At 36.4% G+C, this 23,141-nt stretch overlaps 1 protein-coding gene across 1 annotated transcript; it reads right to left on the bottom strand.

Moving 5' to 3' along the window:
* Nucleotides 1–2,575: 2,575 nt before the first annotated feature.
* On the bottom strand, nt 2,576–21,528 carry LOC127561416 (uncharacterized). Its single transcript, XM_051996665.1, has 2 exons — nt 20,268–21,528; nt 2,576–4,344 (listed from the first exon to the last, which is right to left on the bottom strand). Exons 1-2 carry the CDS (start codon nt 20,670–20,672, stop codon nt 3,910–3,912), a joined length of 840 nt encoding a protein of 279 aa, XP_051852625.1. The 5' UTR covers nt 20,673–21,528; the 3' UTR covers nt 2,576–3,909.
* Nucleotides 21,529–23,141: the final 1,613 nt, after the last annotated feature.

The following is a 23,141-nucleotide window of genomic DNA, read 5'->3' as shown; positions in this document are numbered from 1 at the left end:
CAGATCATGGTTTTCATTAAGTTTATAGGTTTCATTCTTAGGTGACCATCACAATCAGATGCCAAGGACAGATATTGCATATTCATATTGGGTATTGATACAAAGGGATTTCCTTGCTTCGAGACAAGGAAAAATGAGTATTGATGTAATCACTACTGAAAAACTACTACTATGTTAACTTGGAAGTAGGAAATAAAATTATCTCTGATCCAGAAATATTACAAGTTTTTCCTTTAACTTATGTGATCCTGGACAAGTAGGTTAAGCTTTCTAGTTCTGTTTCCTTATTTATAAATTGCACTTCAAGGTCCCTTCTGGTTCTAATGTTCTAAGATGCTACCTCTTCATTGTTTACCCTTACCGGTCCTGGACAATCTCTGGCCTAGAGCTCTAGACACCTTCTTTTATTTTGCTGACCTTCTGAGGTATCCTAATCAGTATGTGAATACATGCAAATTCATCTAAATCACAATATCTAGCCAGCCTTAGACCGTACTTCATATTCTTTCCAATTATCTAACCTGAGCATAAAACAACCATTTCTTTTCACCATTTGCTTTGGGAACTGTAATCAAATGAATAATATCATTGCTTCTGTAAAGGGAATGGCAGTTGACTATCCAGTGGTTTTATTCATGATGTCTGTATTTCCCAGAACAAAATCTTCTCTGGTTACTACTCCCCTACTTATGCTCCCTGAGGGCACATATCTGATTGTATCAGATTATTATTATTTTTTTTGCATAGGACCTGATGCATCACAAGATTTAATAAATGCTTATTCATTCATTCATTCTACATATAGTAATTGGAAGTCCCTATTGCTATGCCTATGTCAGAATAGAAGGGGCATTAATCACCAAGACTACTTTGTGTTGAGAGATGTCAAATGCATCTTTCCTTATCCTCCTAGACTCAAATCCATCTATTCCAGTTCCAAATTCTTAGGGAGGGTAATAAAAGGAAAAGTTATGCTATTGTAAAACACTTCAAATGCTTACTCTTATCTTGACTGTGATTGTCCATTATGGTCCAAAGATCAACAAAGAAAATGTGATCCCATTCCTTCAGGCTTTGTGTAAGTCTCACCCAAAACTTATCTAATTCTTTCTTCTGCATCCATGGATCCTGGAGTTTTGCCTTTTGGCTTTTATGATCATAGTATACAAATAAATGTCCATCCACATAGCCAAAGGTTACAAATGAAGAGAGTCATGAAGAGAAACTGAAGAGAATGAGATGCTGGAAATTATAAAGACACTGAATTAGGTACTTAGCAGAGAAGAAGTGAACATAATAGCTCCAAATTAGCTGCTCCTCAGATCCTTTAACCAGTGGAAAATCATATGTCCTCTGTTACTAGGTGAAATCCACTGGGAACAAAGGTGGAGGCAATGACCTTTTTCTGGAACTATACATTTTAGTTTGAAAATAAAGAAGATGGAACTAAGGAAAAAAAACAGTATACCCAGAATCTCTGAGACTTTGGATTTCTCTGGGTCTTGTTTTCCTCTTCTGTAAAAACAAGGACTAGTATAAAACTGCCTGAAAAGTCCATTCTCATTCCAAATCAATGATCCTATGGTTATGTAAAGCCTCATAGGTTTTTTTTTTTTTTTCTCTTTTTCAGGATCAAATGAGATATGTGAAAACACTATGCAAATTCAATTTAAAATTATTAGTAATAAAATTATTAGGGCAATAATAGGAGGACAGAGTTGAGAAGAAAACAGATAGTAGCTACAGGATGAATCCTGTGGGGAGGTAAGACATGAAATCTAAAGATAGGAAAGTTTAAAAGACATTAAAACTTCTTTCTCCTATTTCCTATTCTATAGGGAAAAGGGATGAGAGTAGAAATAGGACCAAAACACTTCTTCACTCTTCCCATTGATCCACCCCACTTGCTGACCACCACTGTTAAACCCGCGAGATGGTCTCCTGTTGGATCACTACTCTTAGGAATAGCAGAAGAGCCAGTTGAGATAGTGTTCTCATTGCAACCCTGAGCTGGCCCGGTATTTCCAAGTCACAGGAATGCCCTTTTCTTTGCTTTTTCTGCTTCTGCTGGCCCCCAAATTTTACTTTACAGGGCTTTATCTGAGAAGCTTAAGCTGTTTTATTTCGGGATTTGGAGAACATTCCTTTTCAGAATGTTCCCCATCCCATGTTTTATTGAAATGATCGGTACACTGAACAGAGTATGGAATCTTTGTCCTACTTCCAGAGGAAAACACAGGAGCTGTACTACATGAGTTCTGGGAGAGAGGTGAGATATTTCAAAATCCAATAGCATTGGACTCCAGACTGAATACTAATACTGAATACTACCCCATCAAGCATTCACCTAATTGAAGATTGTACCACATTATGAATGATGGTTAGTTCCTGTCATAAGTAAAAGCTTTACATTAATATGACCAAAGTATATTCTAAAACCTAAATTTTTCCGTTGAATAGTCTTGCCAATAAATAGCTTTAATGTAGCAAATTAAGTATAGCCTCCTTTCTTGACTCAAAAATCTTGAATCTTGAATAAAGGTGATCTAGAATCATAGAATCCTCTAGAAGGGACTTAAAACACTATTTACTTTATTTCTATAGATGAAAAACCGCAAGACTGAAGATCAAGCGACTTTGGCCAAAGTCCCATAGGTAGCAAGAAGTAGCATTTGAACCCATATCCTTTGACTCCTGATCATTGTTCTATGTTCCCATTCTCTTATAGCTAGAGATTCCACTATTAGGCATATATCTCCTTGTCATACCCAGGAAGTCCCATATAAACCAAAATACTCATAATAAACCATTTGTGGTAGCAAAAAATAGAAACAAAGTTGATTAATGCTCATCAAATATTCAGTTATATGGAATTCTTCATGATCCCACTATGGGTTTTCTTGGTAAAGCTACTGGAGTAATTTACCATCTTTTCCATCTCATTTAATAGATTAAGAAACGAAGGCAAACAGGATTAAGTGAACTGGTTACAAGTGTTCAAGGTAAAATTTGAACTCAGTTTTCAGGTTTCCATAACCAGCATTCTATCCCGTGTAACTTAACTCAGCTGCCCCATTTACTTAGAGGGACTCAAATGCCCCCCCCCCCCAAAAATAAATAAATCAAATTATATATATATATGTATATAATCATTTTGTTAACCCTTTCAACCCTAACAACTCTTTTAAGATCCATTTTACAAAACAAAACAAAAAAAAAAAAAACGAGGCCAATTACTATCTGCTGATAAAGGAATTTTTCATATACAAAAAAATGTTATACAGATTTAGAACTGGAAAGAACTTTCGGCTTCTAGTTCAATTCTCCGTGAGCAAACAAATGTAGATGAAGACTAGTTCAAAGTTAAGTAAATTAGGAACTAAGCATTTAGAATTAAGACACTAGGTATTCTTGGCTCACATCTTTTCGCATCCACTAATTTCAGTTGAGTTTAGCCCTTGCCTAAATTCCTGACAATGTTGAGTGGTCTTGTTATTTGAATCCAATTCACCCGAAAAGACATTTAAAAATGAATTTGAAGATTGAGACTGCAAAGCAAAATAACATGACTCCCTGCTGAGATTTTACATACAAATTTCAAAATTCCAAAGGCTTTGGTAAATTTTGCGTATTTCCTTTCCTATTCCACTGCGCCCTCCTCTCTCAATTTGAGAAAATCTGTTTTAGTCACAAGGCCAACGTGAGTGTGGAGAGCCTAATAGTTGTTGCGAAAGCAAATGGCCAAAGCAGTCGTCCCTGAACCAATCTGCGGTAAAATTTGAAAAACGCAAGCAACCGAGAGACAGTGCAAACAACATTCAAACCAAAAAGCGTTACAGTTATCTGGGGAAACTATAGGTGGCTCTGATAAGAGCCTTTAGGTACGGCTTTTCAAAGACTGCTGATAGTTTAAGCTCTCTCTCCGCGGATACGGCGAGCTAGCTGGATATCCTTGGGCATGATGGTCACCCGTTTGGCGTGAATGGCGCACAAATTGGTATCCTCAAACAGCCCCACAAGGTACGCTTCGCTGGCCTCCTGCAAAGCCATCACTGCTGAACTTTGGAAGCGAAGATCAGTCTTGAAATCCTGAGCGATCTCACGCACCAGCCGCTGAAAAGGCAATTTGCGGATCAGCAGTTCGGTTGACTTTTGATAGCGGCGGATCTCTCGCAGAGCCACGGTGCCAGGCCTGTAACGGTGAGGCTTCTTCACACCGCCAGTAGCTGGTGCGCTCTTACGAGCTGCTTTTGTAGCCAGCTGCTTCCGGGGAGCTTTACCACCAGTAGATTTCCGCGCAGTTTGCTTAGTACGAGCCATTTCAAGTAATATAGAAAAACCAACCTACTGACTGAAAGAAAAGAATGTCGCTTTATTTATAGACAAAGTCCTCTTCTGATTGGGCTAGAGCATATTCAAAAAACCCGCCTTGATGCGGGATTGGTCCATGATTGAGTTTGCAACTGAAGGCAACTAACCGTTTTCAGATTTTTGGTCCCTTTTGTTCCTTCTCTGAAAATGGCACTTTTTGAAACAGCGACAAAATTCTAGTTGAGCCGATATTATTTTAAGTACCATTTGAAGTTTAAAAACATAATTTGAATAGTGAAGCAACATTTATAGCAATGACCAGAAGAGGAATGTAGACTCTGTGGGATTAGTTAAAAAAAAAAAAAAATCATTATACAGTAAACCAACCAATCAAAATATAGTATTGCAATCTCTTTTATTTGCATATGTTTTGACACGTGGTATAACTACTGTGAATTTGATCCAACCAGAGATTAGGAAAATGTGGTACTTTAGTGTGAATCCTAAATAATCTAATACTTACTTGTAATTGCCGATCTCCCCTCTTCCAGTCCCCCTTCCCTCCTCAATCTATTTCTATTCAGTCTGTTGCTAAGGCATTTTTTTTCTTTTGTAGCATCTCTCCCAGTTGCCCCACCTTTTCTCCCTCTGACACTATGATACAGTAACCTGTATCATACTACTGCTGGTTTGTCTACCTACCAATCTTTCCCTACTCCAGTAGGGAGCTCCTGAAGGATTTTTAAGCACAGGTCTGACCAAGTCCCTAGTTGATACCAGCACCTTCCCTTTCTCCACCTAATTGAGGAAGATTCAAGATGAATACATCAAGAATAGGTCATTCCAGACTAGTCTTAATTCCTTTTTCGAACAAGATAATAGTGATAGGTAAATCAGAGGAATATTATACTTTTCTTCAAAATTAGAAAAGCATATTTAATATCTCATTTCTGTTTTAGAAAAAAAATAGTGATCAACTATTTTGGAAATCAATTCAGAAAAAAGGTCTTTTTAATGAAATACTACAGTTATCAGTGGCTAGCCTCATCTTGTTTAACAAATAAGCTATTGGAAAAGTTGTAATTTATTAAATTGGAAATATTCAAGGTGGGGGGAGGGGAGAGAGGCAGCTAGTTGGTACAGTGGAATGGAGTATCAGCCCTTTAGTCAGGAGGACTTGAGTTCAAATTTGACTTTAGACACTTCCTAGCTGTGTGACTTTAGGCAAGTCACTTAATCCCATTTGCTCCAGCAAAACATAAACAAAAAACAAAAAAACAAAAAACACATAAAACAACAAAACGTGTGTGTGGGGTGTGTGTGTGTGTGTGTGTGTGTGTGTGTGTGTGTGTGTGTGTGTTCAATAGAGGCAAGGCACTAGAATTAAGGGGATCAAAAAAAATTTCATGTAAAAGCTGGGACTTGGAGGATGCCAGGAGACAGAGATGAAGGCAGAAGGCTCTCCAGGTATGAGGGACAACCAATGAAAATGCCCATATTTAGAATTTAATATCTTGTTCAAAGAATAGCACAGAGACTATGTATTGAAGAATGGGATATTAGAAGACTAAAACACTAGGGGGAAAAGCTAGTGATAAAGGATTATGAACATCAAACAGAAATTTATATTTGATTCTAGAGGTGAGAGGAAGCCATTATAATTTACTGAATTTGAGGTGGAAGTTTGACAAGGACAGACTTATAAACATGTTTAGATAGCTGATGATAGCTCTACTATTTCTTCTCTACTTTGATAACTGAGTAGAGAATGGACTGGTGTGAGAAAAGATTTATGGCATGCAGTTACCAACCAGAAGACTATTATAATAGTCCAAGCGTGAAGTAACAAAGGCCTATACAAGGGTAGTGGAGTATCAGAGGAGACAAAGGTATACATATGGTAGAGCTGTTACAAAGATAAAATGATAGTTAAATTTTGAGCCAGGGTGACTGAGAGAATGATGGTTCCCTTGAGAATGGAATAATAGAAAGTTTACAAGGAAAATCAGATGGAGGAAGAAAGATGAGTTCCATTTTGAACATGCTGAGTTTAAGGTATTAATGAGATATCTATTTTGAGATGTCAAATATGTAGCTGGAAATACAAGATTGAAAAATCACCAGATTAGGGTTTTGAACTCAAGTCTTCTGATTTGAAATCCAAAGTTCGGAGCTTTCTTCAGAGCTCACTTGGTTATCCTAGCTGGTTGGAGATAATAAGATTCTTTAGAATTAGGACTGTTGTTTAAAGGAAAGTGCAGGATCAAGTCCAGGTTTAAATTTGGAAAAGTACTGGACCCTAGACATTGTTTTAGGCTGCAAAAAACAACAAAGTAAAACCAAACCAAATCCTGATTGAGAGATCAGACTTACCACTGTACCTTGGAAGAAAGTGAACATTGGATTGAAGACCTGCAGTCCTGTTTCAATCTGAATTCCCTATATAGTATATAAAAGAGTATACAACAAGGTAAACTGACAACACAAACTTGCAAGAAAATGCTGATACTCTCTCAGTTAATAATCAAGGTGTTGGTCTGTTCTAACTCTAGAATTCACAGAGATACAGACACATATATACACATTTTTGTGGGGAAATGCCTACTTACATTTAGACAATGAACAATTATATTTTGAAATGAAGAGTTCTTTCACTGAAGACCCCTCTCACATGATCCAGCAGATGATGTTCACTCCGGGGGTAGTTCTCCAAGGAATAAGGATTTTCTCATATTGCTTACTGCTCCCATCTCAGTGTAAGACTTGGGGAAAATTTCTAAAAGAAAGTTTAGATTTGGTTCATATCCAGGTTCTCCCTCAAAAGTAATGAGATCATGTTTAGAAAATACACTTAATGTACAAAATAAGGACAACTATTTATTTACTCTACCACAAAAATGTTTAAAACACAAAAAATTTATATGTATACTTTGGAACCTGACACACATTATGATCTCAGGAGATTTATATTTTATACATTAATATGAAATAGTTTTGAGAACTGATTGACACTTTTCATTATCAATTCAGATCTGTGCTGTTAGAACAATTCAATGAAGATGTTATTTTCTGGCAACCAGTGTCCTGGTTTGGATTTTCTTAGTCTTTTCATCTGAATTATCTTACTAGTCGTGATCGTCTACTTTGAGAATGAAATAGCCCAGGCAATAAAATTCAAGACAGCCATGGTGGTTCATAATTTAGAGACAATTTATTTTACTGGCCTAGATGGCCTGCATGGCCGGGACATACCTTCGGTAGGGTTCAGTAGGGTTCCATGTCGAACTGAAGTAGGGACAGCCTTATAAGCATTCTTGTTCACCTTTGCTGTCACATTTTGATATTAAACAGTGACTCGACTTTACAGGACAAAAAATACAATGGCAGATGTTTAACATACTTTATAGGTCAAGGTTATCAAACAGATACCCCTCATTGTTGATCAGGCACTTTGAAGTGAAAAAGACCTCCTTTGATCTAGCTGAGCAGACATTTCTCTGCAAGCCCGAAGCCCTTTAACCTAAGATTGAGGGAGGGGAGGGGAGGCCAGTCCTTTGTCCATTTCAAGAAGATATGATCATTTTCTGCAACTTTGGTCCAGACCTAGGGAATGCCCAGATTCTCAATCTGATGAAGTTGTTGTCATAGCCAGGAATATCCATTCAGGATTAATGTTTGGTCACCTATGCTCAGGAAAAGAAATGCAAAACAGGACTCAAAATTTAATCTCTGACCTAAACATACATAAGCTTTCACTATCCCTCCTTCCACAGGAAGTCTTAGGGAATATTAATGACATACACAACAATTAGGAAGAAAGATAAAAATGTGTCATTTCTTTAAAAAAAATAGAACCCAGGAAAAATCTTGGAGTTTCAATCACCTTACCATACAATGCATTGTGTCATAAATTCTAGGTGCATTTTCTCTATCCTTGCTAGGATAATCCCCCTTCCTTTTGAATATTGCCCCATATTTTGATGTCTCCTGCCCTCAACCTTTTTATCTTGACCCCTATCCCATCAGAATTAAGTTATGAACCTTTCCTGAAATTATGGCTTGTCTGTCCTCCCAGTGTCCTTGCTGGACACTTATTTGCCTTTGTTTTCCCTATAAGGTTGTATATTCAGGTTATGTTTTCTGTTTGCGAACCCTAGCTAAAGGGTTAGTTAAAACCCTATATGTTTCCTGCCTTGGTGTATCTATACCAAATGCTTTGGACAAGAATCCCATTTTTGGCTACCTAAACTCTCCACATTAATATTAAAAACCAATCTCTGTCTGCCTCAATTTCTTGGGTATTACATAACTTCCATTGTACTTTGTCAAGAAGTAAATACTTGCTCTCCCTAGAAATCTCCCAGGATGTATTTGACACATATAATCCTATCTCCAATTCTGGAAATTTCTCTGGAAACCTGGGAAGGCCCAAGTGTTTTTCACTTACCTTTACCTTTTCTGACCCTGACACTTCACCATTCCTTCCCAGGATCAAAGTTCATTTAATGTTCTTAATGATCTGAATTACAAGTAAAATGTCCCAAGCTGTCCATTCAGCATAGATCAGACAATGTCACAATAGTGTTTTTTTTTTTTTTTTAATGAGGTAGCACACCTACCATTTCTAATGGAGTTGGAAATAACATTCAATAAAATAAAATAAAGTTATACAAATTACACAAACACTTTATTTTTAATAATGTTCAATTCCCCCCCCCCCAGATTACATGTCAAAATGATTTTTAGCATTCATATCTCAAAGATTTTGAGTTTTGAAATTTTCTCCCTCCTTCCTCTCTTTTTGTTCTACAAGTTGTAGGCAATTTGAGATAGGTTATACATGTGCTATCATATAAATTATGTTTCCATATTAATTACAGTTATGAAAGGAATAGATCAAAAAGGAATAAAACCAAAAAGAATGAAGTAAAAAAGTATGCTTCTATTTGCATTCAGAGTCCATTTCTTTTTTTTTTTTTTTCTGAGACAATTGGGGTTAATTAACTTGCCCAGGGGTCACACAACCAAGAAGTATTAATAGTCTGAAACTGGATTCGAACTCATGTCCTCCTGACTTCAGGGCTGGCTATCTACTGTGCCATCTAGCTGCCCCTGTCTAAGATTTCTTTAACTGGAATATGGATAACATTTTCCCTTATGCATCCTTTATACTTGTTTTGAATCATTGTGTTGCTGAGAAGAGTTGAGTCATTTATAGTTGATTATCATCCAATGTTTCTGATACCGTGTATAATGTTTTCCTGGTTCTGTTCATTTCACTTTGCATTTTCTCCACATGTATCATTTTCCTTTTTTTGTCATATAAGCCAATCTAATAAGTATGAGGGAGTACCTAAGAATTATTTTACATTGTATTTCTAATCAAAAGTGACGTACAGTGATTTAGAAATGGACTTCTTCATATGCCTATAGGTAGCTTTGATTTTTTCATCTGAAAACTGCCTGTTTATATACTTTGACCATTTATCAAATGGGCAATAGTTTGTGTTCTTATGTGACTCAATTCTCTACATATTTGAGAAATAAGACTTTATCAGAGACACTTGATATAAATATTGTTTTCCAGATTTCTGCTTTCCTTCCAATCTTGGCTGTATTAGTTTTGTTTGTACAAAAGATTTTTCCTTTAATAAAATTAAATTATCTATTTTGTATTTTGTAATGTTCTCTTTCTCTTGTTTGACCATGAACTGAATGTGTAAGTCACTTAACTCTTAGAATTTGGACGCTATACCACTTAATGAATATATGTTTAGTATTGATATTACATCATACTTGTACATTTTAGCAAGATGTATTTTCCTTATCCCTCTCTCTCTCTTTTTTGTTTTTTCTTTATCTGAACTCAGAACTGATATCCTTGGTTTTTTTTTTCACTCAGCTGAAACATAATGCTCTTCCAGCCTCTTATGTTTACTCTGTGTGTCTTTTTGCTTCAAGTATGTTTCTTGTAAACAATATATTTTAGAATTCTGCTTTTTGATCCACTTAGCTATTTGTTTCCATTTTATGGGAGAGTTCATCCTATTCACATTCACAGTTATGACTATAATTGTGTATTTCTCTTCATCCTATTTTTCCTTTCTCTTTTTCTGCCCTTTTCCCTCAATAGTGTTTTGCTTCTGTCTACTGCTTCTCCTGCCCTCCCTTCTGTAAGTGCCCTCATTCAACCGCTCTATTCCCTTTCCTTATTCTCCTCCTCTCCTACTTAGAAGACAGATTTTTATATTCAACTGATTATATATATTATCCTCTCTTTGAGCTAATCTGATGAGAGTAAGGTTCAAGAAATGCCCATTGTCCACTTTCTCATCTTCCCCTCCATTTTTAAAATTATAGCTTTTTATTTACAAAACATATGCATGGGTAGTTTTTCAACATTGACCCTTGCAAAACCTTCTGTTCCAACTTTTCCCCTCCTTTCCCCCACCCCCTCACCTAGATGGCAGGTAGTCCAATACATGTTAAATATGTTAAAGTATATGTTAAATACAATGTATGTATACATATTTATACAATTATCTTGCTGCTCAAGAAAGATTGGATCTAGAAAGAAGGTAAAAAAAACCTGATAAGGAAAACAAAAATGCAAGCAGACAATAACAGAAGGAGTGGAAATGTTATGTTGTGGTCTACATTTGTTCTCATAGTTCTTTCGCTGGATGTAGCTGGTTCTCTTCATTACTGAACAATTGGAACTGATTTAGATCATCTCATTGTTGAAGAGAGCCACATCATCAGAACTGATCATCATATAGTACTGTTGTTGAAGTATATAATGATCTCCTGGTTCTGCTCATTTCACTTAGCATCACTTCATGTAAGTCTCTCCAGGCCTCTCTGAAATCATCCTGCTGGTCATTTCTTACAGAACAACAATAATATTCCATAACATTCATATACCACAATTTATTTAGCCATTATCCAATTGATGGCATCCATTCAATTTCCAGTTTCTAGCCACTACAAAAAGGGCTGACACATTTTTGCACATACGAGGCTCTTTCCCTTCTTTAAGATTTCTTTGAGGTATAAGCCCAGTAGAAACACTGCTGGATCAAAAGGTATGCACATAGTTCCAAATTGCTCTCCAGAATGGCTAGATGTATTCACAATTCCACCAACAATGTATCAGTCTCCCAGTTTTCCCACATCCTCTCCAACATTCATCATTATCTTTTCCTGTCATCTAATCCAATCTGAGAGGTGTGTAGTGGTATCTCAGAGTTGTCTTAATTTGCATTTCTCTGATTAATAATGATTTGGAGCACCTTTTCATATGACTAAAAATAGTTTCAATTTCTTCATCTGAAAATGAAAAAAAGTTCATATTCTTTAACCATTTATCAATTCTTCACCTCCATTTTAAAGATTGTTTTTACACCTCTTCATGTGAAATAATTTATCCCATTCTACCTCTCATTTCCTTCTATACCCAGTGTACTCTTCTTTTTCATTCCTTAGATATTTTTTATGTGATTTCCTTAAATTCATCTTATTCTTGTGCCCTCTGTGCATGTATATTCCTTCTAGTTTGACTATTAGTAGTACAATTCTAAAGAATTACAAGTATTGTCTTCTCATGTAGGAATATAAATAATTCAGTTCCATTGAATTCCTTGTGTTTCCTTTCCCCCTTTTACATGCTCATCTTCTTTTGGGTATTGATAATAAAGAACAATTTTTTTGTTCAGTTCCTGTTGGAATCCTTACATACTGCTAACTCATTAGAGTTGATCTAATCTTACAAGAAGATGTTTTGGGCAGAACCTGAAACAAGGTACTAAGTAGAACTAATTAGTACAAGGCAATTCACACCTTTACTCATTGGAGTTCACAAGTATGGGAGTTTCACAAAGTAAACTTTGTAACTTTGTAAGTTCACACCTCCCTTGAAGCTCTTTGGGCCAGAGAGCACTATGGGAGAAAACCCACAATCCCTCTCTTGAAGGAGCATAAATAGAGCTTCAGTGGGCCAGTCAAAGAAGTTTTTCAGAGTGAAGAAGCTACAAGTCGAGATTTCAGTGGAATTATGCCAGAAGCCCTCTCTCCGAGGCAAGGCAAGAGAGAATATATTCCACTTGGCTGGCTGGTCGCAGAAGAGAGTTCAGCTGCATTGGAGAGGAGTTGGTGGCTGGGCTCCTGCACTTCCCCCGCTGAGACCAAGCTGGTCTGAAAGACTCACCAGAAAGCTAGCCGAGCCCCAAGTGAAGGAGACAAGAGATTCATTCCATCTCTGTGCTGGTTGGAGGCTGAAGAAAGCAGAGGCAGAGGCTAAAGGACAAAACCTTTGGATTTGGCGACATTCGGAGGGAGCTCTTGGAACCAAGCAGAGAGATAGACCTCTAAGCTAACCGGGCTATATTGGAGATAATAAAAGATCTGAACTTTTATCTCCTGGCTGTGTTTTGAGAAGAAAAAGCTCACCACAAGTTCTGATCTTAAGAAAGTTTGAAATCCTATTTCATTGAATAATCATTTTCTTTCCTTTGAAGTATTATGCTTAATTTCACCATGGAAGATGATTCTTGGTTGTAGTCCTGGCTGTTTTGCTTTCCAGAATATCATGTTCCATGACTGCTGATCCTTTAATGTTGCAGTTGTTAAATTCTGTATATTTCTGTTGTGGCTCCCTGATATTCTATTTGTTTCTTTAAGGCCACTTGCAGCATTTTTCCCTTGACCTTGATAATTTTGTAAATTGGCTATATTTCTTAGAGTTTTTATTTTGGGGTATCTTTTCTAAGGAGCTCAATGGATTCTTTCAATGTGTATTTTGCTCTCTGGTTCCAGCATATCAGGGCAGTTTTCCTTGATAATTAAAATATATATATGCTGCTCAGGTCCTCCTTTTGATTATGGATTTTAGGTAGTTCTATGATTTTTGACATTGTCTCTCCTGGATCGATATTCCAGGTCAGTTGCTTTTCTAATGAGATACTTTGCAATTTTTTTTTTCTATTTTTTCACTTTTTTGGAATTTGTTTAATTGCTTCTTGATGTCTCTGAAATATTAGCTTTTATTTGCTGAATTCTAACTTTTAAGCAATTGTTTTCTTTTTTCAAGCTGTTGACTTTTTTCATAATCCTCTTGTATTTTCTCATTTCTTTTTAAAAATTTTCTTCTTCCTCTTATATGACTTTTAATTTATATGATTTTCCTTTTTGAACTCTTTTATGGGCTTGAGACTGTTAAGGACCATGCCTAAATGCTAAGGTGCAGGTTGATTTTCTAAAAGCCCCCATAGCTGTGAATCAAAACACACTTAAAGGAACTGCAAATCAGATTTTACTGATGCAGATGTTGCCTATGAATTGGAAATGAAATAAATCAGAGGTAAGAAGGAAGAGGAGAGAGGTAAGAGAATGCAACTGCCTCTATGTAATCATGCTCTTGAATGAACGGATCTATTCTGCTGATGGGAAGTAGATCCCCAACAGCCACTAGCAAGTTGCTCCCCTAACATGAGACTACTTCCCATTCTTTTTTAAGGTTTTAGTCATTGTTTTGACATTGTTGCCTTCTTCTGAGTTTGTTTCTTGATTTTCCCTGTCACTATAATACTTCTCTGTGGTCAGATTCATTTTTTGTTTGGGACCTCTAATAATCATTTAATAGAATGCTTTTTGATTTTGATTTTATATTTTATTTAATGTGAAAATGTCCTATCTGATACAAACCTGTATGTGTTGTCAAAAACTCCTTTGACATATAAACAACCCACAAAAGTGACCAAGTTTATTTATAGGTCATAGAAAATAAATAGAGCTTACAGAAAATGATGCTTAACTGTGAACAATCTTTCCCAGAGGTCTTTTTATCCTTATCCACTTATAGTTGTGCTGGTAAGCTCTCAGCAAGTGCTTTCTTTAGTGTGATTCTACAGTATGTGTCTTCTACTAAAGTTCTTGTGTTTGTTCCTCACTGGTGTTCTCCATGTTTATTCTGGCCATCTTCATAGTATATATATTTCATTGATTTGTCTATATTTCTCAATAGATTACAATAGATGATTGAGGATAGAGCAAGACTATTGCTACATATTGTCCTTCCTTTACTGTCCTATGAAACATTTCTCCTGAAGTTTTCTAGCAGATAATGTTAGTTTCTTTCCCCAGCTGTTAATTATTGGTATTTTAGTAATCAGTCAATCTGAATTGTTTGTAAGGATACTGCAGTTCCTTATCTGAGAACACTTGGCCTGCCTGGTTCCACATTTCTTCCTTTGAGCATTGCAGTTCTGACCATCTCTGACCTCCTGGAAACATGGTCAGGAATCCACCAAGTGCTTTTCTATTCCCAGTATTTAAGTTTCAGTGACTAAAGTCTTGTATCCTCTTTCACACAAATTTTATTTTCTGCCAACATTAGTCCTCTCATGTACAAGAATAGTCCAGTCCCTGATTTCTATTATTAGTTATCCTTTCAGGTCCTGAGTTACTCTGTAATTCTTAAGTGGTTTCTTGGGGAGATGGAATGAAAAGGAAGTAAGAAGCTGAAGAAAAATGGTGCTGAAGAAGAAAAAACAAGTTACTACTACGTTTTCTCCCCATTAACAAATCTCAGTATAATGTGGGCTATGTTTATTTTTCTATTAAACTCCTGTTTTTATAAGTTTTCAAAACCTGCCCTCATATTTATTATCATGGACATAAAAATTCTCCTTTTCATTCAAGATAAAACCTGTCATCTTTTTGATGGAACTAGACTTGTAATTCCCCATAACAATGCAGAATGCTAGTTGTCATGAAATTCATAATCTTTAAAGTGTTTTGGAAATCAAGAAGATAAATTATTTCCCTATAATCACACAGCCAATATTTATTGGCATCAATACTTGAAACCAGTCACTTCAACCTTAAAATCCCACTCTGTCCTCTATGCTTAATTTCCCTACTTTGTAGTTAGTTTTTCTAAGACTAATCTCTGTCCTCTACCATCATTTAAAAATGTCACAGCCGGTAGACAAATATTTCTTAAATATTTCCTGTGTGTCAGGCTTCCATTCCAATGAAGAAAACAGTACATAAATTACTAGGTACATAAAAGATATATATAGAGCAGATAGAAGACAATCTGAAAGGAATGGCACTAGCAGTTGAAGTGACTAAGCAATTCCAAGTCACAAATCCAGAATAGGTTGATATTCCAGGGTAAAGGATGGTCATGGATCCTGTACTGTATACTGAGTGAGGAATAAGTGTCAAAGCAAATAGTGGTTGGGTGACTCTAACTGATCCTGAAAATAAATTTGAAGACCATAAAAGGCCAGGGCAGAAATCCCAGACTAAAGGTGATACTTCAGTTTTGCCAATCTAAACCAATAGTTTTCTAGCTGTCTGGCAGTGATTGATTCAGTACTAATTTATACTAGAACTTTTAATCAGTGGTAAACCAAAAGAAGTGTTGTGTATACTCAAACTCAGATCAAGAACTTGAAGGGCTCAGATCAGCAGGGTAATGATCAGACTTTACATTGAAACACACCACTAGGCAGGCATGGAAAATTTGCTGGTTCTAGGCCTGAGTTGGCCTTGACATACTGAAATAACACAGGGCTTAAATATCTCAAGAGTAGCAAAAAGACCCAAGAAGATACAATCTCAAGTCAGAACTATCCCAAGAAGTGCCCATTCCTAAAATAAAATCTAAAATCAAGAAAAAGGCTAGAAAGTGAGCAAACAAAAAAGACCACTTATATAAAGCTATTTTGGTGACAGGGAAACTCAAAATACTAATCCAGAAAAAGAGAATACTGTTAAACATGTATAGGCAAAACTGCAATGGGATCACACACATATACACACACACGAACACATGTTTGTAAACACACATTCAACATGCATTCAATCAGTTCCTTGATGAGTGTCAAAAAGAACTTTAAAAGGATTTTACAAATAAAATGAAAATGATAGAGGAAAAAAATGGAGAAAGAACTTAAAGCTATGAAAGAAAAATATGAGAATTAACTGTTTTGGAGATGTATAAAAACTTACCTAATAAAATTACTGCTTAAAAATCAAAATTAACCAAATATGAGACCATAAGACATTTTAAAATGAAGTCAAAACACTGACAAAAACTACTCACCTGGAAAACAAATTGAGGAGGAAGAATTGGAGAATCATTGAATAACCTGAGTGTTATGCCACTGTTCTCTTTAACTGTCCTGACTCAGTTTCCCTGCACTTGTTTCTGTCTCAGTTTCCTTAACTGTTCTGTCTCAATCCTCTAAGCTGTAACCCTTCCCCTCCCCCCCCTGTCCATGAAGACTGGGGACCATTTGCTCTGGGGTTGTAAATTGCTAATGTAAGCTAGATAAGGGGGGAATTCAGACTTCCTGACCTCTGTTTATTCAGACATCCTGTCTCTGGCTTTTAGTAAGGATTTATGGTCTCTCCCATCCTGCAGAGCCAAATGGGTCTATGAAGCTGTCCCCTCTTTGTCTGTAACTTCCCCTTTCTCAGTGTTCTTACTCCTCCCCTGCCTTGGTCTACCCCTGTATCTGAGCCATGTGACTATATATGTCATTAAGAACTCACATTCATCGCTGGATGCTGGATGACATCTCGTCCAGCCCTGGGACCAACATGGATCCCTTGGTGCCAGTATATCTCTCCCTTTAATAAACTATTGAATTGGTCTTTAATCTCTGTTTGACTGGATAATTTGAGATGAGAGTCCTGTCCAGGTAATTATACCCTCCCATTAATAAAATATAAAAAACTCTCTAATCTCTCTCCTGCCTCAGTTTTTCCGGCATTACAGAGTTATAACCAAAAAAAAAGTTTAAGTATCATATTTCAACAGCTCATAAAAGAAAACTGTGCAGATCTCTTAGAATTAGAAGATAAAATGGAAATGGAATCCACCAGTCACCTCTCGGAAGAAATATCAAAATAAAAATTCCCAAGAATATTATATTCCAAATCTAGAACTTTCAGTTTAAAGACAAAATACTGCAATCAGAAAAAAAGAATTCAGTTAGAGAAGAGCCACAGGCAGGATCACACGTGATTTAGCAGCCAATACCATAGAATAATAATGAGCTTGTGATAAGATATTCTAGAAGGCAAAAGACATAGACTTACAACAAAGGATTAACTTACTCAGGAAAAATGAGTATAAAACCCTGATGAGGAAAGGGGGAAAAATAAATCTTGAATGAGAGAGCTTTCAAGCTTTCAATAATTATAGAAACAACAATAATTTAATGAGATATGCCATATTTTGGGGACTGAAGTCAAAATAGTCTTTAGAAGAAAATATATATCTTAAAACACTTTCACTAATTATAATGCTCAATAATTGAGAGTAGAGATTTCTCGTAATTTCTTAGTGAAGATTTATTAATAAGTTAGCTGATCAATGGGACCTATAATCCAAAGCATTTGGTGCACAGGAATTTAGGTACAGAGTACCTAATAATAATATTTATAGTAATAGTAATAGTAATAGGAAAATAACTAGTACAGCAAACAGGTGAAGCAAAGAATGCATATAGGTAATTTCCTTATTTATCATTAGGCAGCTATTATACAAGAAAAATAGGGGGGGGGGCAGTTAGATGGCAGGTAGGTGGTGAAGTGAATAGAGCACCAGCTCTGAAGTCAGAAAAATCTGAGTTCAAATGTGACTCAGAATTCCTAAAGGAAAAAACCCTGTACCAGATGGTTCTTACAAGTGAATTCTATCAAATGTTTACAATTAATTAACAAGGCCATTTAATTGCAATATTACAAATTGTTTTACAAAATAGGTAAAGAAAGGATCTTACCAAATTCTTTGAGAAAATATTGATATTTAAATCAGGAACAGTAAAAAATGAGAAACAGAATAGATCAATATCCCTAATGGATATTGATATACAAAACTTTATGATATTAGTAAGGAGAATACAGCAACATACCATAAAAAGTATACACTATGACAAGGTTGGATTTATATCAAGAATAGTCCAATATTAAAAAAAATATGAAAATGACCATATTAATTGTAATGCCGGAGAAACTGAGGCAAAATAGATTAGAGATGTTTTAATATTTTATTTGGATTTCTGAGAGGGAGAGATTGTGCTGAGGTAATGATGTCCCCAGGGCTGATATCCAAAATATCCAGCAGCGAATGTGAGTTCTCGGTGACATATATATATACACAGTTCTCGATGACATATATATACACACCCAGCTCCAAGCTCCCGTAGCTAAACAAAGGAGGGAGGGAAGGAAGGGGAGGAAAGGGAAGGGGCGAAATGGAGTCCAAACTCTGGTAACCGGCAATCTCTAGGCAGGATCATCAATCCAGTTCTGACAGGTTGGGGTAGGATCATAAATTCTTATAAATTGGAAGGACTTAGGAGGTGTCCAACTAGAGCCGGGAAGTCTGAAACTTAGAGATCTAGACAATGCCAATTAGGTATCTGAGATAGGACATCTGGAGTCTTATCTTTTGGAATGCTAGATCTCCACAGCCCTAATTATCTCATGAACAGAAAAGGGGGAGTTGCAACTAGGGAAACTGAGGCAGAACATTAATAACAATAACAACAAGAAATTAAGTACAGCAATAAATCACAGAAAAGGCTTTTGAAAAGATAGTTTCATTTGAAATTTAATAAAGGGACAAAGGTAAATCTCAGAGTAAGACAGTGTGAGGGGCATGTTATTGTTTTTCTTCTGAAGATAATCATAATAACAAGGAGAGGGGGAAAAAGGGGGTGGAGGCTGAGAGAAAAGAAAGAAAGGGAGAGAAGGAGGAAGGAAGGAACTACCTTTGTTCAACTATAATTGGCCAGTTGGGTCCCCTAAGGACAGGTACCACTACTCACAGGTTGCCTTTTGTTCTCAAAAGAAAACCGTTAATATCTGGAAGTTGATGACATGACTTGTATTGAATTGGATTTAATTTATATATATGACCTAATAATAAATAACCCTGCATCTAGCCAAGAGACCCTGAATTAAGAATATAGTCCATTTTTTTTCTGTCTAGAAGAACAAAATAGAAAGCATTTAATTGGCTAGCATCACAAAGATGAAAAATCGCTATTGGCTGCATTAAATAAATTGTATATAGAACCCACATGCTTTGAGAACTACCTCTACTCTTTCTAAGGAATGTCTTTATAAATTTATAAACCGTAACCCCTCTCTGGGGTTCCTACAGACTTACTGGAGACCGGGAAATTCAATAAGACCATTTTAATTGGTTAAAAATGAGAGGTTAGATTATCCTAGCCAGTTTGCCCTATCTTCTTCAAGCAAGCCCCATAAACTTTGTGATACTAAGATAATGTTTTATGGGCGTATTGAGAACAGAATTTAACTATCACCCTTGTATCTTTGGGATCTAACGTCAGAAAGAGGGGAGGTTGGGACTTTAGCATACTTAAGTTTTTCCACCCAAACCTTAGAGAAAAGGTTTCATATTTATAAGAATTGTGATAGCAAAGTAAATTATAAAATTCAAGATAAAAATTTCCTCAATATAATGAAACATTCCTTAACAATACAGAATAGCTTTTTAAAAGATAAATTATACCTATCACCTAGTCAGCAATATCTATAATGCAGTGATCCCATTTTGGATAAAACAAAGTCCAATAACTAGAAGCCTTTTCAGTAAGATCAAGGGTAGGTCAAATATGCAATAAGTTTAGAAAAATCATTATGGCAGTCCAATGGAACAAAACTTTGTGGTTCAAAATCTCATATGTGATTAAGAATGTGAATCACGAGATCATCAGCAAGTTATTTTCCTACTTTACATAACAATATGCTTGGTCTAGTACTCTACTGTGGCACCTAAATGCCAACCAACCTCGAGATCCACTCGTTTCCCAAATCCTATGAATGTAACAGCTACTTTCAAAGAAACTGTAGGTGGCTCTAAGAAGAGCCTTTGGAAGTTGATACGTTAGTAAACAAGTTTAAGCCCTCTCTCCACGAATGCGGCGAGCCAGCTGGATGTCCTTGGGCATAATGGTTACCCGCTTGGCATGGATGGCGCACAAATTAGTATCCTCAAACAGCCCCACAAGGTAGGCTTCGCTGGCTTCCTGCAAGGCCATTACGGCCGAGCTTTGGAAGCGAAGGTCAGTCTTGAAGTCCTGAGCGATCTCGCGAACCAACCGTTGGAAGGGAAGCTTCCGAACAAGAAGCTCGGTTGATTTCTGGTAGCGGCGAATTTCTCGCAGAGCCACAGTACCAGGACGATAGCGGTGAGGTTTCTTCACGCCACCAGTAGCGGGAGCGCTTTTCCGAGCTGCTTTAGTAGCGAGTTGTTTTCGGGGAGCCTTGCCTCCCGTAGACTTCCTAGCGGTTTGCTTGGTACGAGCCATTTTTCAGGGGACAAAGAAATAGGATGTAAGAAATGTAAGAAAGAGGGCTGCCGCTCTCTATTTATAGGACCCAAACTTACTGAGCTGTTACATGATTGGTTTAGGGGAATTTTCGAAATCCCGCGCTATGACGTGATTGGTCCGCTTTTCATCCCCCTATTTCTCTGATTTTTAAAGTGTGTACTTTGAACCCTCTAACTCAGTTCTTGTTTTGGTTCTTTTGCTCGTTCTCTCTCCCCTCTCCTCTCCCCACTCCCCTCCCTTCCCGTCGCCATATGTCATTTTAATGTGTTCACTGTATAACCGTAAATAAAAAGAGAAAACATTTGTCCTTGATATTGAGATTGCTTCCAATTTGTAAATATTGACTTTCTAGAAACTTTAATTAGAAAAAAAAACAATTGGTAGTATGTGTGTGTTTCTTCCTTTGGGGTTCCCTTTTCAATGAATAATTCCAATTATGGAATGTGTCTAATCTTTTTATTAAGTCAGTCAATAATATTTATTATATACCTAGTTTGTGCCAGGCACTTTATTAAGGACTTAGGTGTTATGCCACAGTTCTCTTTAACTGTCCTGACTCAGTTTCCTTGTACAAGTTTCCCTTGTTTCAGTCTCCCTAATTACTCCCCTAAGCTGTAAATCTCCCTCTGGTCCATGAAGGCTGAGGACCAATTACTGTAAGGTTATAAATCGTTAGCCCAAGCAAGATAAACAAGAGAGTAGACCTCCTGATTATCTTCTGTCCTCAAGAATTTATTATATCCCTCTAAAATATTCCAAGATATTTCACTGACATCTTTATCTCTGGGTATTCAGACATCCTGTCTCTGGGTTTTTTTTTTTTTTTTTTTTTTTTTTTTGTTTTGTTTTGTTTATGGCCTTTTCCAGCTGGACAGGGACTTTCCCGCTCTTTCCCTCTTCTTTGTCTCCAAAGGTATATAGAAGTTAGAGATTCTCCCATTCAGTACTAGATAATTTGAGACGAGAGTCCTGTCCAGTCAATCTTACTCTCCCATTAATAACATATTAAAAACTCTCTAATCTCTCTCCTGCCTCAGTTTCTCCGGCATTACATAGGGACATAAAAGCAAGGCAGTTTATATTCTAAAAGCAATCCAAGGAGACAACTTGCAAACTACTAGGTGCAAATCCTACATAGAGGATAAATTATAGATAATTCAAATTTGGAAGACACTAGGACTAAAAGCTTTTCTGATGGAATGCTCTCCTATAGAAGGAATTAAGATGGAATTTGAAGAAAGTCGAGCAAGCCAGGAGGATAGAAGGAAGCAAGAGTATTAAAGAGTAAAAGTCATAGATTGTACTTCAACAACGATATTGTATGAGAATGTATTCTGATGGAAGTGGATTTCTTTGACAAAGAGAAGATCTAACTCAGTTTCAATTGATCAGTGATGGACAGAAGCAACTACCCAAAGACTATTTGCATTTTTGTTTTTCTTCAGATTTACCTTCTGAATCCAATTCTTCTTGTGCAACAAGAGAACTGTTCGGTTCTGCATACATATATTATATCTAGGATATACTGTGACATATTTAACATGTATAGTACTGCTTACCATCTAGGGGAGGGGATTGAGGGAGGAAAAGGAAAAATCGGAACAGAAGTGAGTGCACGGGATAATGTTATAAAAAATTACCCTGGCATGGGTTCTGTCAATAAGAAGTTATAATTATTTTTTAAAAATTTTAAAAAGAGATCATGGATTGTTAAAACTGGAAAGCACAGCAATGTATAGAAGATTTGAGAATCAGAAGAATTAGATTTGCATAATTGCAGGCAATCACCTACAAGGTGGTAAATCACATTTGAATCTGTTTCCTCATTTGTCAAACAGGACTAATGTTTGTAGTATTTTCTTCACAAGTTGTGTTGAAAGATAAAGTGGCACACAAATGTGATCTTTTGTAACAAAATTACAGTCTCGTTGAAAAAGACTTCCAGGGCAAGAATTCCCTGTAAAGCTTACCAGATATGCTGTCATTTTAACTTCTGTTAAGGACCACCCCATAATCTCCAGAAACATCCCAGTTCACCTTTAGATAATTAATATTTGGTCTATCAAGTCTAAAACTGCCTATTTGTAACTGAAGATCATATGTCCATAGTTTTAGAATGTAAGGGAGCTTAGTTTCATTTAGATGAGGTTCAGAGAGTTGAACTGTGTGAACTGCCAAAAGTTAAATATTAAAGAGGCCAAGCTAATCCTCTGAACCCAAATTTTGTACTCTCTCTGCTACTTTGGGCCAAGGAAGAACAAAAGTACAAGTCACTTAATCTCTTAAAAGACCTAATTTTACTATACATGAGACATCCCATTAGAATGTAAACTCCCTGTCTCCTGCCTTTAGCAGAATGTAACATTAGTAAAGATTAATAACATCTTTTGACTTAATGATTAAAAATTGGAGAGTTTCTACTACATCGGTATTAAGATCCTTGAG

This window comes from Antechinus flavipes, chromosome 4 (assembly GCF_016432865.1).
Source record: "Antechinus flavipes isolate AdamAnt ecotype Samford, QLD, Australia chromosome 4, AdamAnt_v2, whole genome shotgun sequence".
Taxonomy (NCBI): Eukaryota; Metazoa; Chordata; class Mammalia; order Dasyuromorphia; family Dasyuridae; genus Antechinus; species Antechinus flavipes.
The sequence above is the reverse complement of the archived record's forward strand: the minus strand, read 5'-3'. Positions and strand labels throughout refer to the sequence as shown.

Excerpts from the sequence above, each read along its gene's own strand:
- LOC127561416 (XM_051996665.1), bottom strand. The coding sequence starts at position 20,672 with ATGGCTCGTACCAAGCAAACCGCTAGGAAGTCTACGGGAGGCAAGGCT. Across the intron at positions 4,345-20,267 it reads GCCGCATTCGTGGAGAGAGG|GTTGGTTTTTCTATATTACT; the intron begins GCTTAAACTTGT and ends TTCAGTCAGTAG.